Source organism: Saccostrea echinata, unplaced genomic scaffold, assembly GCF_033153115.1.
Source record: "Saccostrea echinata isolate AGI-Se365-2 ecotype Australia unplaced genomic scaffold, CSIRO_AGI_Sech_v1 ptg000005l, whole genome shotgun sequence".
Taxonomy (NCBI): Eukaryota; Metazoa; Mollusca; class Bivalvia; order Ostreida; family Ostreidae; genus Saccostrea; species Saccostrea echinata.
The window spans coordinates 11080679-11098184 of NW_026889754.1; the positions used below are offsets into that span (position 1 = coordinate 11080679).

At 37.2% G+C, this 17506-nt stretch overlaps 1 protein-coding gene across 1 annotated transcript; it reads right to left on the bottom strand.

The window, feature by feature from the left end:
- Positions 1 to 7180: 7180 nt before the first annotated feature.
- LOC133180049 (uncharacterized) lies at positions 7181 to 8164 on the bottom strand. Its single transcript, XM_061314656.1, has one exon. The coding sequence runs from the start codon at positions 8162 to 8164 to the stop codon at positions 7181 to 7183; it is 984 nt and encodes a 327-aa protein (XP_061170640.1).
- Positions 8165 to 17506: the final 9342 nt, after the last annotated feature.

The following is a 17506-nucleotide window of genomic DNA, read 5'->3' on the forward strand; positions in this document are numbered from 1 at the left end:
GAATTATACGATATGACAATAAACAGAGAAAAAGAACTTTAAAATCTGGGATACAACTTGATTACCATTTGGGAGCATCAGTTTAAATATCAACTGGACAAGAATGCGGCATTACAACAATTCGTGTGGACCCTAGATCTCCAAAACCGACTCGACCCACGTGACAGTTTTTTTGGTGGCAGAACCAATGCCATCAAACTACATTACAAAGCTGCAGAAGACGAAACCATACAGTACTTCGACTTTACCAGTCTCTATCCATGGACCAACAAATACTGTCGCTACCCCGTTGGCCATCCTACCATTGTTACGGACAATTTCCAGGACTTGTCACAGTACTTTGGACTTGCCAAAATTAAAATTCTCCCCCCTAGAAAACTTTATCATCCTGTACTTCCTTATAATTCGAATGGAAAATTAAAGTTTCCACTGTGTCGCACATGTGCGGACTGTGAAAATCAAAATGAATGTACATGTTCTGAAGAAGGCAGAGCCATCACGGGCACGTGGTGTACTCCCGAAATTCAAACGGCAACGTCTAAAGAATACAAAATTTTAACCATTTATGAGGTCTATCATTTTACCGAATCGTCAAAATACGACGTCGAGTCGTGTGAGGGAGGATTGTTTGCTCAATATGTAAATATGTTCTTAAAAATCAAACAGGAGGCTTCGGGATTTCCAGCCAAATGCGTTACGGAAGAAGATAAATGGAAATACATCAGGGAATACAAAGAGAAAGAAGGCATACGATTAGACTATAACAAAATTAAAAAAAATCCCGGTTTGCGATGTTTAGCAAAACTCTGTTTAAATAGTTTTTGGGGTAAATTTGGTCAAAGGTTAGGCATGCAACAGTCTATGTTTATTCACGAAGCAGAAGCCGAAAAATTTTTTCAGATGCTTTCAGATCCAACAAAAGTACCACACAATTTTCACATTGTTTCAAGAGACATACTCCATTTAGAGTGGAGTAACAACCCTTTGTTTACTCAATTCGATAACAAAACCAATATATTCTTAGCCTCTTTTACCACCATGTGGGCTCGATTGAAACTATACAGTGTTCTTGACAAATTAAACGAGAATGTTTTGTATTTTGATACAGTGTTATTTTTAAGGCTAAAAAGTCGGACGACTTAAGTTATCTACCCATTGGTAATTACTTGGGAGAGTTAACTAACGAGATCGCCCCACAAGATGGTTACATTGTTGAATTTGTGTCGGGGGGTCCTAAGAATTATGCTTATCGTACGTTGTCGGGGAAAGAAGAATGTAAAGTTAGGGGATTCACACTGAACTGGGCCAACTCAAAACTGATCAATTTCGATGCCATTAAGTTCATCATCTGCACCTCACACGACCGACAAATCGAAATTGTCAACCCCTGTAAAATATCGAGAGACAGTAGAAAGAGGAAATTGCTAAACAGAGTAGAAACTAAAAATTATAAAATGGTGTACACCAAAAGGAGAATTCTTCCCAACTTAGACACGTTGCCCTTCGGATTTTAATTGTGAAAAAAAAAAGTTCTTAATGTTTTTATCTTTTTATTGAATGACATTTACAAATAAATGATCAACATTACACTTTTGTTCATTGTTATAACATTGTTAATAGGTAAGCCAGGGATTTTTTTTCTTCTTCCGTCGAACATTAATGATTCCAGGAGGTCTTCCGACTTTTTTCTTACTGACATAACCAGTTCCAGTTTGTCACAGGTGGGTGTCATCCACTTGGTCGCCGCAATTCTGGCTTCGATCTTCGGGGGTTTGCTTCGAGGTCTGGACGGTCTCGGATATAGCTTGAGTCGAGTGATCCTTGGCATAGTCCAATTTTTGAAGTAAATGTTCATATTTCAGTTTCGGCACGAGTATCATTTCCCTCGCCATTTTCTTTGGAAATGTTGCACAATAGGTGTTATTAAAAGTGATATTAAAGAAGTATGTTTGAGTAATATCCGACGTTTCTCTCGGTTGCTGACTTCTCTGGATCCCAGAGATCGAATGTGTGATTCGTAAGGTTTCAGTTGGTTTATATACTTTTTAGGCAAAGGATAAGTCCCCGTATAAATGTTAAGTGCTATTTCACTAAGCACATCATACTGTTCACTGGTCAAGGCTTTAACGAGTACTTTTTGCTGTGCACTGTCAGCATACAAGGGAAATTTTAAAAAAGCCTCGTGTTTCTTCACCGTTTGCTTCATGTTTAAATAATGAGTAGAGAAAACAAAATCATTCTTATTTATATAGGTTGGTAAATGATCATCTCCTCACCCGGGAGGATACGGGACCTTAGTTGATACTCTCTGTTTTGTGTTGGTTCTAAACAAACATGCAAGTAACCGAAATTTGGTCGAGTTGCGGATTCGTATGCCGCTTTGAAAAAGGGGACCTGTCCTGGTAATATCTGAGATCCAAAAGTGATGATCTGTCTAGAATCACGGTAATTCTTAAACACAATGATATTGAGGCAGTTCAATGAAATGGTCCTTGCATATTTTCCCGGAGGATATAGGTTCTGGGACAACATCACTGTGGTCACGTTTCTATGATGAGATGTCACCGTGAACAGATGTACACAGTCCTGAGATTGTGCAACTTGTAACATGAGATCATCCAGTACCAGTATGGTGTGATCCATACCCTCGGTGTACTGTACTATGTCTTCTTTAGAAGGCAATCCTTGGTGTAATGATAAGTTTGGTATCGTCTGCACCATTTCCTCAAACATAGGTTGATGTTCAGAATAATGTTCAGAATAAGCATACACTATTCTATCCACAGGTATGGAAAACATACCATTAGCGTTTTGTAAAAGTTTTTTAGTAAAATGCGTTTTTCCGCTTTGTGTACTACCACATATTAAAATGGTGGTAGGTGCAGAAAAAGGTAGCAAGGAACGGCTGTTCCACCATTTATTCATACTCTCTGTTTCCATGTTTCTCAGTCGCCAGACTTTTTCAAAATGAAGTTAGGTGCTATGTCACACACATATAAATATTTATTCAATTATAAAATAACTCCTGTATATACTTATCATGATTTTCAATGATACATAAAATATTCATGCATAAAACTTTTTACAAAACCATCAGTAGATTGAATGTCATTAGAAAATAAATCATACACATGATTGAACGAGTTTTTTAAACACAATCTTGCAATTAGAAATACTAATACATAAAGTCCACATAAATCGGAATTACGAGATTGAAGTCGAATGGATTTGAAACGACAATCAACACTGTTCGTGTTCACAAAGTTTTGTATATCTTGACCGTAATCAGCTGGGGATTTTCCAAGGCTGTCGAAGAACTCTGCTTGCAATGGACTGTACACGATGATTGTCACCCAGTGTTCTCCGGGTAATGGTAAAGGTTGTGTATTGACGATAAAGGCGCTTGGAAATTCTGTAACCCTTTGAGGCAATGTATTACTAGCAAATACACCTTTTACGTAACGTCTTAAGCAAGGATCTGTCTTCACCATATTTAAAAGATGCGTTGAATTCATGGTTGAATGTAGTTAATGTCACGTGATTTGTCAACCTCAAGTAGGGATGAAAAAGTTGCAAATACAATGGCATTGGCAGCTTTGGTTGTTGCTTGTTTGAATTTCAATTCCAGTCTGGTGTTTCCCCTACGAATCAGGTTTAAATACTCTTCTCCAAATCCACAAGGATCTATCGTAAACACAAAAAGTGAGTATCCATTTCCAAAATTATCACGAGAGATAATCAGTCCAGCATCGTTGTTCCATTTCCCAGAGGCTTCAAATAAACGAGCACAGGCGGCTGAATAATGTCCTGCCGTAAAGTCCGTCTTCAGTGGTCTTCCAGGTACGCTTTCTCCGTTGACGTATATCCCGATATCTGTTAATCCCATATGCTCGAAATTAAAGGGGTTGGCTGTGTAATCCCCATTCACAGCTTTCTGGTCCACCAGAGCCACCACGATTCGATCGGGTACTGCCTGTGGAAATATATTGTCCCAGTAAAACTCGGTAGATCCTTTGGGTATGGTATTCATTTTTAGTTCATTTCTTGATATGGTATACTTCACAGGGGTGGATTCGATCTGTTTACTATGGTTCAGCAGAACACCTGGATCAACACGTACTTTGGCCACTTTATACACGACCTCTTGTAATTCTAACTTGTAGGCTGGTGTAGAAGCGGCAGACATGATGACAAAAGGGGCACTGGATCTAAAGAGTTTGATGTAGATGTCTACTCCGTTTATCAAGTATTTATCTATATCAAAGATATCTTCCATCAGGTTCCCTTCCAGCTCAAAGACTTTACTTTCCTGAGTGTAACCATACCGCAGGACCAGACCGGCATTGCCTCCATTGTATGCATTACCGTCGGCAAGATTTCCCTCGTCTTTAAAGAACAGCTCAGATTGTTTTTGTGAATTGAGTTCGTCTTTCCCGCTGAACAAAATTGTTTTGAGATAAGCCTTCCACGGGTAGTTATTGGTATTGAAAGAGACCAATTTGTTGTTCAAGTAGACATCTATTTGGGAGAACATGCTTTGTAGAGGTAAGTTCACTACACCAGTTTCTTCGTTTGCTGCCAGTGCCGATCCATCTGCTTTCAGAATTCGGGCTTTTACGTATAGTTTACTTCTTTTTAAATCAATGTATTCTGCTCCTGAGCCTGACACTACGATCTCAATGGGTGTGTCAGACACTCCTATGCTAGAAATTGGTCTTGCGTCTGTAAAATACTTTCTCGACCGCTACTTGGTTTGTGGGGGATGCAAAAAGAGAGAGTTCCATTGGTTGTGCTATGTCTTTATTATCACTCTTAAAAATGCCATTTTTACAGCTTGGAGATACTTCTGTAGCTGTCAATATTAAATTCTTTCTTTTTTCTAGACTGTGTTTTCTTGCTTGGCACTCGTCGCTGTTTCTTAACAGACGTCTTTTTCTTTTCTCCGGTGGTCTTTCTTTGTTTGGGTTTAGATGCCTGTTTTCTCCTCGGAGTTTGAGATGTTGTTGGCTTCAATTTCTTTGAAGGAATGACAGAAGATTCTGTGCGTGGCCTTTTTATACTTCCCTTCACTTTGACAAATGGAGCTCCCTCTTTTACATCCTTGGCATGTTCCACTTTAGCTCTTTCCTCCACGGCAGCTACAGGGGTCACTTGAGTGTTGTTTTCTACTGATTCTAACTGTGAGTGAGGCCTCAGTAGAATGACATAAGACTTGTAACTTCTCACACCTCTCCCAATTTGTTTTGGTTTGTATTTGTAAGGGTTGAATTTTTTCTCTGCCATGTTCTTGTAGAAAGCTTCCCATATTTTGGGATCGCTGATGTAGGTCTGACTATTCATCATAAAACGTAAGGAAACTTTTTGAAATGAAGTGTTACAGTCACCGGTCCGTTTAAAAATGAAACTAAATTTCCTTCTCTGTCCGTTATATATATATAGCAATCTGCTGTAATTGGCCAATTTTAACTGGAATGTAATAAGGTAGTGTGTAAGTGATATTTTCTGGTTTCTCTCCCAGGTATATGCGTGTTAGGAGGGGTGCCTCTTTCCCCCCAATAATTGTTTCCTCACAAATATCGCAACACACAAACAATTCTGATTTCTTCTTAGATGAAATCCAGCTCTCTGTAGAAAATTCTGTCAAGGCAACAGTCCAATATCCGTCAAATTGAATCTGTTTATTTAATTGAACTCGGAAGCAATGGGGTTTATTTTCAAAATATTCAGAGCTGTCCGTAGACGTCAATACCATTCGAACGCTCATCTTGAATAGAGAGAAATTGCAGAAAATGATGGCTTTTATTGTTTTTCGAGAGAACTCTCTGGAATCCATGAATTAAATTTCTTGGGCCATCCTTCCCATTTAACATAAACTTTATTGGTTGTACCACGACGCCTTCTTTTAAGTATTTTCTCCACTCTATAAGAAACATCTTCTGACTTTACGACTTTTTGAAGCTCAGACTCGTAGAAAGTACCTTCTATAGGGTCATCTGCCAAATCCTTTACTTTTAACACAGGTACTTGACCTCTTTTGTATCTTTCACTCACTTTAAAAAACTCTTCTGTCCATTTCTGCTGGTAGTCTCTTTGGAAAGGGTGTTTTAGCTGTGTTATTCTGACATTATCTCCAATTTTTAAATTGAAAAAGGATTTTACTCTTTTTTGCACTTTTTTTTTTTGCTTGAGTTTTTAGGCTGGTTCAGATCGTTTTTTGCCAGGTATGGTTTTGTTTTCCCCGACAGATAAGCTGCTAGTCTTATTTCATCGGCATTCTCTTGCTTAACATTGGCTGGAGCATTCCCCCCTAATGATCTGTGAGGTCTATTGTTGTAACTTTTCACCAAGTCTTGCAAGACATTCACAAAGCGGTAAGTTCGGTTCTTCATAAAATAACGATACATTAGGTTCTTCATGGTACGAATAACCCTCTCGGCATAGTTTGCTTTTGTTTCATTTTGAGTGTACATGACGTTTATTCCGTCTTTCTTCAGAAATGTCTTTACCCAACGATTTTTAAATTCACTACCATTATCTGTTCTAAGGGTCTTAGGTTTTCGTCCTCTTTGGAAAACTGATTTTAAACCGTCAACAATGTTTTGATGATGTTTATTTTTTAAGGGGATTATAAATAAATATCGGCTAAATATGTCAATAAGCACTAATAAGAATTTATAACCATCGTTATGGGATGCGATGTTTGAAACGTCTGCCAAGTCACCATCCCACATAGAATCGATCGTGTTCACTATCACGTTTGAACGCGGAAATGTTTTACGAATGGGTTTATACAGACTATAAGAATCTTCATTGTTTAAAAACTGTCTTATCCTTCGTCTACCAATCTTTTATTTGCCTTCCCTTTTAACAGCCTGATATAATTTTTCAGGCCCTGCATATGCCTCCGGTTTACCGGGAGTGTAGTAGAGCTCCCTCAAGTAATCCGTGTAGTCTGACATACTGGAACATACTAACGATCTCTTCGACAATAACATTTTATATCATTGTAAAAGAAATACATCGCACGTTTTGAACTAGTTTATTTTGATATTGTTAGAATGAAATAATAACACGAAAATTCGATGCACAATATATATATATATATATATATATATATATATATATATATATATATATACATATGTTACTTTCATATCATTAATTATTTTAGTGTTCATTGTCATTCAAGATCACTCTCGATGGTTTCCATGTCTGGTAAATCACCTGCGTTACATTCCATTGACATGTTGTCTTGTGGGTCGTAGCCAAAGGGGGTACATTCGGGACAGCTTAACATTCCAAGTTGATTTTGATGAGACTCACTGAGCATGCAAAGTTCAACGTCCTTTAGTTCTGGAACATATTCATGCATCTCCTCGATGACATCTCTAAGTCTGACAAATTTGTTTTTGTTCAGAGTAACACCTTTCCTTGTAGGTATAGGTTCTTGAACATTGTCTGGCTTCCAAAAGTGTCTTATGTCCACTGTCGGATAGCTTGGTGATAATGAAACGAACACACCTCCACCAACATACCACTGTGCTTCTTCATCCTCTTTTCCAGTATTGTCTATGTAGTCTTGAATATCTGGTAAAAGAGATTCAAACTTTAACCAACGGGCTAAAGGAAAGGTAACTCCCTTCTTGGTGGCAATGAAACGACCATGTGATTCTGCGAGGTGACGGATGTGAACGTAAATCTCCCCCTTGAAAGGCATGACGGTGAGGAATAGATCATTAAAGTCGTCCAAACGTATCCTACATCTTGGCTCCTGAGGCTGTTGATGATCAGCTTTCTTTGATTCGTTTCTGGAACCTCCTCTTTCTTTAGTACTAACGACTAATGATCTTGCCATGGCCAGCTTCTTTTCGTACTCAGACTTCGTGTCATCATCCTTATTCATCAGGAGTCGGGATAAGTCAGCTTGATTGGCTTTCATCAATGCCGTTCTAAGCCCCATAAAAGCTCTCGAACCTCGACGTAAAATGATGCTGATCAATTTCCTGTTTTTGTCATAGCTGGTTTTCTCAGCGTCTATCTGTTGTCTCATTTCATCAGTAATTATGTTTGAGGCGTAAAGATGCCCCGCAACAGGAACAGCCATCATTTTCTTCACCAATGTTGAGTAGTTTGACTTAATCACGTCTTGATGTTTTTGCTCCATCTTTGTTGACGATAAGGAACTCACAAGGAACTATCTGAGATTTGCTCAAGACTGATGAAAATTTTCAAAATGTTACACGTTTATATATGATTTAAGTCACGTGGCTCGTGACTGTAGACTCCCCCATGACGTCAGTGACTGTAGACTCCCCTCATGACGTCAGTGACTGTAGACTGCCCCATGACGTCAGTGACTGTAGACTCCCTTAGAATGCGACTTTTCTCTAAACTGACTGTAGAAATTTGATGACTGTAAAACACGCTGGCTGTATATTTTGGCATTACAGATCTTTATGGGTGTCCAGGTTTTGTGCATGAGATTGAGTTATTATTTGTAAATGTTTCTCCAGTATAGGACTTAAAATTTTTGATGCATGATTTATTCTTCTTTTAAATCAATATCTGTCCAAAGCCATGATCATCCATTCTCCCTTCCGATCTTCATAGGGAATAAGGATGATCGTTTTTTTTGTCTGAAAATTTCACAGTCTTGTCCATTATCCCTCTTCTTTGACAATTCTACATTTTATTCCTGCAACGCTTGATATATGATTTTGTGCTTTTCAAATAGATCCATCCATATGATCTACAGATGCTTTTAAGTACTGCCACTGTGTTTTACTCAAGGTAATTCCTTCGTTCCCCGGTTTTCCAGACTGAAATCGTCGTATGTCAACCTGTATGGTGTCATTGGCACATATCATGGCATATACTTCGTTGGAGAGTGGGTACCGATCCACGTATGAACATGTTTTAATTACATCTTTTTTCAATGTAGGGCGTAAAACACAGTATACTTGGGTAGGTTTTTTCTTCTCGTGTAAAACACTGACAGCGATGCACAAAGAAATAATAAGTACAATCGCAAAAAAGCTAGGTATTACAATCGCGATTTTTTTCTTCAACTTCTCTTTGCACTCATTACCACAATCACTTGTTAGAAGTTCCATCATTACCATTTGTTCAGCCATCTTTAAACAAAATGTTTTTGCTAGACTACTGCATTGCACATTTATATACATATGATCTCCGTGGGCGGGGTTTGGAAAACCCCCTGATGTCAACTTGAACTGTACAAATCAGATTCTCTTAAGACCTGTGGAAAGTATTTTTTCGGCATAACCCTACGTTTCAATATGTATTCTTCAGATCCCCAGCTGTCTGCAACGTCATAACCATTTTTCATTTTTTCCTTGAAATCAACAATGCAATCTTCCTTTCTGTCAAACCATTGACTTTCTTGTAAAGTCCATTTCTTTTCATTTCTTCTTAAAGCATTCCAGGCTAAAATTTTCCATTTGTTGAAAAGTTGAAGAGTTGCCATCGTTATTACAAGGCAACGGAGATTTACAAGGTATTTATTCTTATTTTTTAAAAAGGTCAGTGACTGTAGACTCCCCATGACTGTAAAATCGTATGACCTCTAATGTTTGGAAAACCCCAGGACGTCAGTGACTGTAGACTCCTTGACTGTAGACTCACTCTTTGCACTAAGGGAACCCATGACGTCATTGACTGTAGACTCCACCCTTGACTGTGACCTCTATTTTGACCTTTGTGGGTGGGGTCTGGAAAAACCCATGACGTCATCCTGACTGTAGACTGACTGTTCTCTGTCCCCCTTACTACTTCCATCATTGGTAACCTGTGTTCTGTAATGTTTGATTGCTGCACAGGAACAGAGACATTGGTGGTACCGAGTTACCTCTGTGTTTTGTAATGTCTGATGACAACTCCCTATGAGCTAAGGAAGACCCCTATTGATTTCGACGTCAAATGTCAATGTCAAAAATTTATACATTCTGTTTGTGTGTAAAACTTTCATTTTTGAGCGATATTTCAAGAAGCTTTTAAGCTTTTGCAATGAAATTTTATATCATAACTCCATATGGTCCTGCCCGCTCCTCTTAAAGTGTCCCGTCCCCCCACCCCCACCATCCCTCTAGTTCCTTACATGCTCTTCTTTTTTTCCTTAAGCAGGGGACACAGATTCTCTGAATTAGCTTGTTAGTATTGCATTTATACTTGGATATTGTGAAAGCGTATCCTGTTTTATACTGAAACTGGTAAATAAATTGCATTCTCACCTTTAGCTTGATGCTTAATGTGAAAATGCTATGGGAATGTTTTTTAAAGGTCGTTTATTGATAAAAATGTAGCAAAGTCAAAATATTGAAAGCCTATACACTTACCATATTGAGTGATTTGTACGTAGAGAATTGTGCTACATGCATGTAAAAACTCTTTTATTGTTTTTGTAGACTACGTATTTGTTCTAAAATGTACATTTTTGACCCTATTTAACACTCCGCACTTTTCCAGTGACAGTCAAAATGTGTTTTCCTGTGACTTTTTTTCAGAGAAGTTGACAGAAAAAGCCTAAATCCATTTTACTTTGCAATATTATTCTTAAAACTTGAAAATTTAGAGACATTGATGATGAATATTTCAATCCAAATATGCATGGGTTTATACATAATAGATCTGCTTTTTCCCAAAATTTAATCAATAATAATCTATTGTAAAAATCTGCTGGACCTGTTCGGATAATCTGTTTTTGTGCTTTCTTGAATTTATGTTGGTTGCTAAATTTGAGTTGGTTGGTAAGCTTGATGGAATGGTACACCTTATGGTGTGTAATGTAAACATAATTTCCAAAGGTTAGTCCTTGAAAATGTTGAAAATAAATAATCTGTCCCTGGCCTATTCTTACGGTTTCCATTTTATTTAAAAAAATCAATATAGTACAGTAACCAATGACCAGGACTTACTCCACCCCTTCCAGGAACCATGTAAAAGCACTTACTCCATATAAATTGGTAAGAGGCATTTGTTTAAAAAAAAAACAAAAAACAAAAACACGGATCCCTTGTAAAACGTTAAGAAGCGTTATTTATAAATATTAAAGGAAGTGGTTCATTCATAAGTGATTAACCCCACCCTGCCCCCATTCCCGAGGTATAGATTTTTTTTAATTTTTTTTTTTTTTTTTTTTTTTTTGATAGAAAAGGGGGGGGGGTTGTCAGACATTTATGTTTTGTGGTTAATAAAATACAGCTAGATAGATTTAAAATTAATTTTACTGCTATAGGTTCAATCTAAATGTATCTAAGTCAAGAGAAATGATAAACCGTTAACTTTAAATATAATTCAGACAATTTGTATTTCTATGCACCCCCCCCCCCCAAAAAAAAATATATAAGTATAATTTTGACTGGTCGACAGGAATCAAACAAAACATTTTTATTATTGGCCTTAACAATTTATTCTTTTTTTTATTGGGTGAACTGGACAAATGCTTGACGCCAGCATCATCCTGAAGACATGCAATAACAACGCTAGCAGTTCTTAGTTTTGTTTGTTTGTTTTTTTTTTCCTCTACTAGTATATTTCCTACACGTGCATATATTTACTTAAGAAATGCAACTTTTTTTCTTGCAAGTGTACAAAGGCATGTATATTTTTAATGTAAGAGTAAAATGGTAACTCTTTTCTTACAACTTGTATGATTGAAGGGATTATGTCTCTCACCAGTACTTTGTGGAAAAGTAATCGCATGATTTGCTAGTAAATTGTATTTTTCCATGTTGGTGTACGAGTTTACATTCAAGTAGTTTTGTACAATATTTGGGGGTTGGATTTTGCACATATAATTACTGATGTTGGTTAAATTCGCCAATGAATATCCTTGGTTCTACATGGAGGGGAGGAGTGTGGTAGCACAGCCCGACTCATCCGTGTACGGCCTATCTACAATAACATAGATCTCCTGACATCCATCTTGCCAGACGTCTGCTAGACATAAGCTGTCAATCTAGACCCAATCTGGAAGGATTAGTCAGGTAATTCGTCGACCATTACCACAATTGTGGCAAGAGGAGAGTCGTTTACTGCATGGAGAGGCTTTCCATTCCAATGTGTCGTTCACTGGACAGGGACCGGAAGGATAACACGTGAGGTTGACCACTTTTCCCTGAAGGCCATGAATGTTACAAGACGTTGATTGTAAAACGGAGGGTTTGAACTGTGAATTCCTCATCGAAACTATTTACTATGCAGGTGAAGTTTATAACTCGTTTTAAAATATTTGAATATTAATTTGGACCAAAAGCTTGTTTTCTATTTGTGTTTTTTAGTCCCATACCGGTGAAATCGGAGGGGACTATAGGATTCCTCTGAGTCTGTCCGTCCGTCTGTCTGTCTGTCAGTCTGTCCCACTTGTTCACATATCTGTGGTATGGTAATTGCGCAAAGGTTTGTATGCTAGTGGCGAAGCCAATATCAACCGAACTTGTTACATACATCTTTGGATTCAGTGAAATCAAGTTCGAATGAAAAGCCTCGTCTGCTTCAAACGGGACATAATTCGGAATAATTGAAATTTAATGGCATATTTCAACATTTTTTCACGAACCACTGCGCTAGAACATATGAAATTTACTATAAAATCATACATTTCGTTGAGCCCAATCTCCATGGAATTCGTGGGTACCTCGTGACCCCGGATGAAGGATGGGTTCACAAATGGCTATAGTAGTTAAACATTGTATCCTTGGACTTTCAATTATTTTCAAATTTCATTACTGGGGGCATTCATGTTCTCATACATCAAGTTTTATATGTTTTAAATGAATCATTTCATAGATTATTTACCTTCAACAGTAGATGTACATCATTTTCCCATCTTTGTAGTTTTTAAGGCCTTTCAGAGGAAGATGGAGCTGACCCTCTGCATACATCTCCACACATCTCTCCCAGATCTCCTGAATTCGTCGTCTCTGGTTTCAAAGAAGTGACGCAGCTGCAGGTGTGACCCACGACTTCTGTTGTCTTCGTCTTCAGGTCCTTTATGAAATGCCATCTTCTACCTGTCTATACTTCACCAAACGTCTTCTCTTAGGAAAGGGTAGTCTGATTCTGTATAAGTGCAGGGTAATTTCTAATCAGCTGCATTGTAAGTACGCAGATAGGAATGACAACCAAGTAAATTTTCTTCTCTATGTCGTCAGATTAAATCTGCACACTGTGTAAAACTCTATTCCATTCATAAAGACACCATAACTAGTTTGCTGAAAAAAGTCTGTTATATTTATGAAGAATAAAAAGGATGAACTCTTTTTAAAAGGGAACTGAAAGAACTTGGAAACTCCTTTTGAAACTTTACCATCCAAGGCCATCTTGCCATTTCTAATTAAAAAAAAAATTATAAGGAGGAAATTCTTCAAAAATATATATCGGTGTTTAATATTTTTAATATTAAAAAGATACAAAGCGGGTTCCAGTAAATGTTCTACCTCTTTTTTTCTCCTCACTAAACTAATTTACAGCAGTGAACAGTATATAGAAGTGGTGTAACTCAGATGTGGATACTTTTTTTAAAACAATTACATTTTGCAATGTAATTACATTTTTCTGATGAAACAATTCAGCATATGTATATTCCCTGATTTTATCTAAATGGATAAAAAATTACCTGGTACAACAATAATGATTTGAAGATGTTTTCAGGGAGGTCCGCACTACGTCGAATCACCCTTTTTTATAATTAGTGATTGCTTCAATAGTGTCGTCAATCAAAAATTTTGTATATCCACTGTTTTCATAAACATTTGTTATGTATGTGTTTCCATTTTATGTAAAAGAAAATCCAAACTTTTACCGATATCCTTGGTTTTGGGAGGAATGTGCTGCTCAGCACTCTGTCTGATCTGTTTTATGGAGTAAGAGTTGATCTCGTTCAGGAGAATTTCCAGGCAATGAGCAGCCCGGAAAGATGCCAGTGCCTATTTATGGAGACATTCTCAGTAAGAGTGAAAAATAAAATGATTTTCCTACCTACCTATTTTTTCAGGCTGGTAGCAGGAAACAAGACTATTATTTTTTTTAAACCCCCCTCCCCCGCTATCGCCCGCGTGGCGCAGTGGTTGGAGCGTCTGCTCTAGAGTCACGAGGTAAGGAGTTGATCCTTACGTCGCGGGTTTGAATCCTACTGTGGGACGTGGAGACCGGTCCTTCGGATGAGACCGTATAAAACCGAGGTCCCGTGTCGCAGTAGGTGTTGGCACGAAAAAGATCCCTCACTGCTCAATGGCCGTTTTCTTTTATGTTGGACCCAGTTGTGGAACGGTTTGGTGCTAATACAAAACAACCAAACCAGATATTTTTAATTTTTAGAATTTTCATTTTTTGCGTTCTACTTGATTTTCTTTTTATAATGATATATAACCTCCTGTCATATTTTGATGGAGGGTTGAATGAAAGCCAGCTTCTTCACCTTTTATTTATTTATTTTTTATTAATCTTTTAATTTGTCTATGTAGTAGGCTGTGATATTTATAATTCAGACAAGCATGTACGTGTACTTCGTTTCAATGTAATGTTGAGAATGAGAATACTATGATGATTTCACTTTTCTAGAAAACCGGACCCCAGGAGCCAATCTATCACAATATGGATGATTCTGACACCAATGTAAATGAGAATTTTGTATCATTTGCTTACAACTTTTCTCCGCTTATTTCATTGGAGCAAATTCCATTCCCAACACCAAACAATATTGAAAGACAGCCAACCTGTTATGATGCAGAACAGGGTACAACAATACAACCCAGTGATCAACAAATTTCTTCACCAAGGAAAAAATCTCCCAGGAAAAAGATCGGTACAGCAACATGAGCTTCTTCAACTCAACAACAGTCGCCAGCTCCTTCAACTTATCAACAGTCGCCAGCTCCTTCAACTTATCAGCAGTCACACACACACAAGACAACAGTCTGCAGTCACATCAGCCGAATTCGTGTGAAGCACATGACAATGATGCATCGTCTAATTCCATGACCCCAACTCGAAGGATTTGTCCACGTAAGAAAGTTCAAGAAATTGATTATTCAAACGAACATGAAAAGGTAGGTTTAACATTAATGTCATTTTTCATTGCTTATATTTAGCAGTTACATACACATTATATGTTAGTTTATTTCCTTTATATTTTTTTTTTCTTCAGAAATTTCTGTTTTACTCATTTAAAAAAGTAAAATAAAACAAATTCATATATCAGCTCTTTTAAAATCATAATTTACAGCTTAGTAAGCTACCAGAAAACAGGAATGTCAAAATACCAAGAGGAATCCTGGCATCAGCAAGCAGGCTCAGCAAAAGGTCTTCAAAACCATCGTGCACATTGACAATGAAACTGATGCCAGGACTCTTTACAACAGAGGAGATGGTACAATCACGGGGCCAAGGCATTCTAGGAAAAAAGGGAGACCTGAGGCCTACATTGGATAAAGATAAGGTGTCTATATTGAAAGGTTATAAGATAAAATAATCTTATATCATTTTGGTTGTAAATTTGAGACTTCTGTAGTGTTGATAGAGCAGACTTATCAATCTCAACTAATATTTTTAAAAAAGTCAAAAAGTTTTTAAATTCAAAATGACAACCCTATATGATATCATTAATTCATGATTTCTCTATTTTAGATCATGTATGTTGCTGGTTTAAGGCCAAAGGTTTTCAAGATCCCTCGGATGGCCTAATGAATGAGATAATCACAGAAAAAATAGTTATGCACGAAAACAAGTGAAAAGAAGGTTACATGAAGAAAAATAAAAAGTGAACGGAGTGTGTCAGTGCAGAAAATTTGAATGAAGTGACTTGAGAGAAGTGACTATCGGAATGTTAATGTCATACTTATTCTTCACATAATCTTTTACTCTCTTTTAATTTTAATCTTTAACTTTCTTAAAATCATCTATGTGACATTTCATTATTGTTATTCAAGGTTGAAATGTCTTTGATATAGATTTTGATATTCAATTATTTAGTGTCGCCCGCGTGGCGCAGTGGTAGAGTGTCTGCTCTAGAGTCGCGAAGTAAGGAGTTGATCCTTACGTCGCGGGTTCGAATCCCACTGTGGGACGTGGAGACCGGTCCTTCGGATGAGACCGTATAAACCGAGGTCCCGTGTCGCAGTAGGTGCTGGCACGAAAAAGAACCCTCACTGCTCAATGGCCGTAAGTGCCGAGTATAGGACAAAATTTGCAGCTCTCCACCGGCAAGCGGTGGCGTCTCCATATGAGTGAAAAATTCTCGAGAGGGACGTTAAACAACATACAATCAATCAATCAATCATTTAGTTATTTTCACTTTAAAATGCTTCACCTTTTTTCTTTACAAAATAATGCGATTAATTTAATGCTTACAATTAATGTTGGGTGAGATTACTTTTAATATCCTGGACAGAGATGAAAGGCCTTTATCACCAACTGTGATAGGAAACTGTCTACACAGCACAGGAACATCAACACGGATGTTTGAATGTTGTTTACCATTATGAGCTACTTAAAGACGATCTTTCAAAAAAAGGATTTTTTTTAAATTATTTTTTTTTTACCTTGGAATTAAAGAAATATGATAACTAAAGAAAACAAATATCATAACAACAATTTAATAAAAAAATCTCTTACATATTTCTGACAACATTGCCATAATTTTGTCCTGTGGGCGGATCTCGAAAGTGGCGGGTAATGAGGGTGATTCGGGAACAGCTTGCACAGTTTGCGGAGAATCTGGTAGATTCTGGAGAGGCCCCACTTGTGAAATTTCGAAGAGATCATCTTGAGAGTCCTTTTAATAAATACCACATGCACCGTTATGACCAAATTTTAATCAAAAGTTTACGAATTATTTATTTATGATTTCCTGTTTGTTCCGAGATCCACTCCTCATCTTTTGTTTCGGTTATTGCCCTTACACGTTAAGAAAACAAGCATAGATACTTTATCGCTCTAAAACTAAACATTTTATCCACAAACATTAGTCAATGTATTGAATGGAAATAAATATAGTGATATTTACTGCTAAGTACTCTTTCTCCATTTCTTTGATCCTTGTTTGTTTTCGCATGTGAGTTAAGGCTAGGTATGGGCGTTTCTATGCAAATGAGTTAATAAAAACGCATAAAAGGTATATTAAAGTTCTGATTTATTTTCTTATACATACTTAGTACCCACGATATGTTATACCCAGTGCACGTTATGACGTCATTGTTCTTACCTACTGGAGGGAATAAAACACATCAACAAAACAGCTTCGGCGCTAGGGATTATCCTATTTAATTTTACATAAAAATTGTATAATGCTAAGAAGAATATTTTATAGATTAATAAAACTACTGCACAAATCCTAAGCATTTTCTCATTTGATCGGAATTTGAGGAAACTTATACCGGACTGCACATTTTTACCTGTTTCAACTTAAAACTTTTCAAATAGTAATTAAACAACTGAGCCGTTGATATTTGTGCAGCAATACTAGCATTCCTTGGAATATTTTGCTTCT

What these genes read in the sequence shown, in the direction of transcription:
- LOC133180049 (XM_061314656.1), bottom strand. Translation starts at nt 8,164, where the DNA reads ATGGAGCAAAAACATCAAGACGTGATTAAGTCAAACTACTCAACATTG.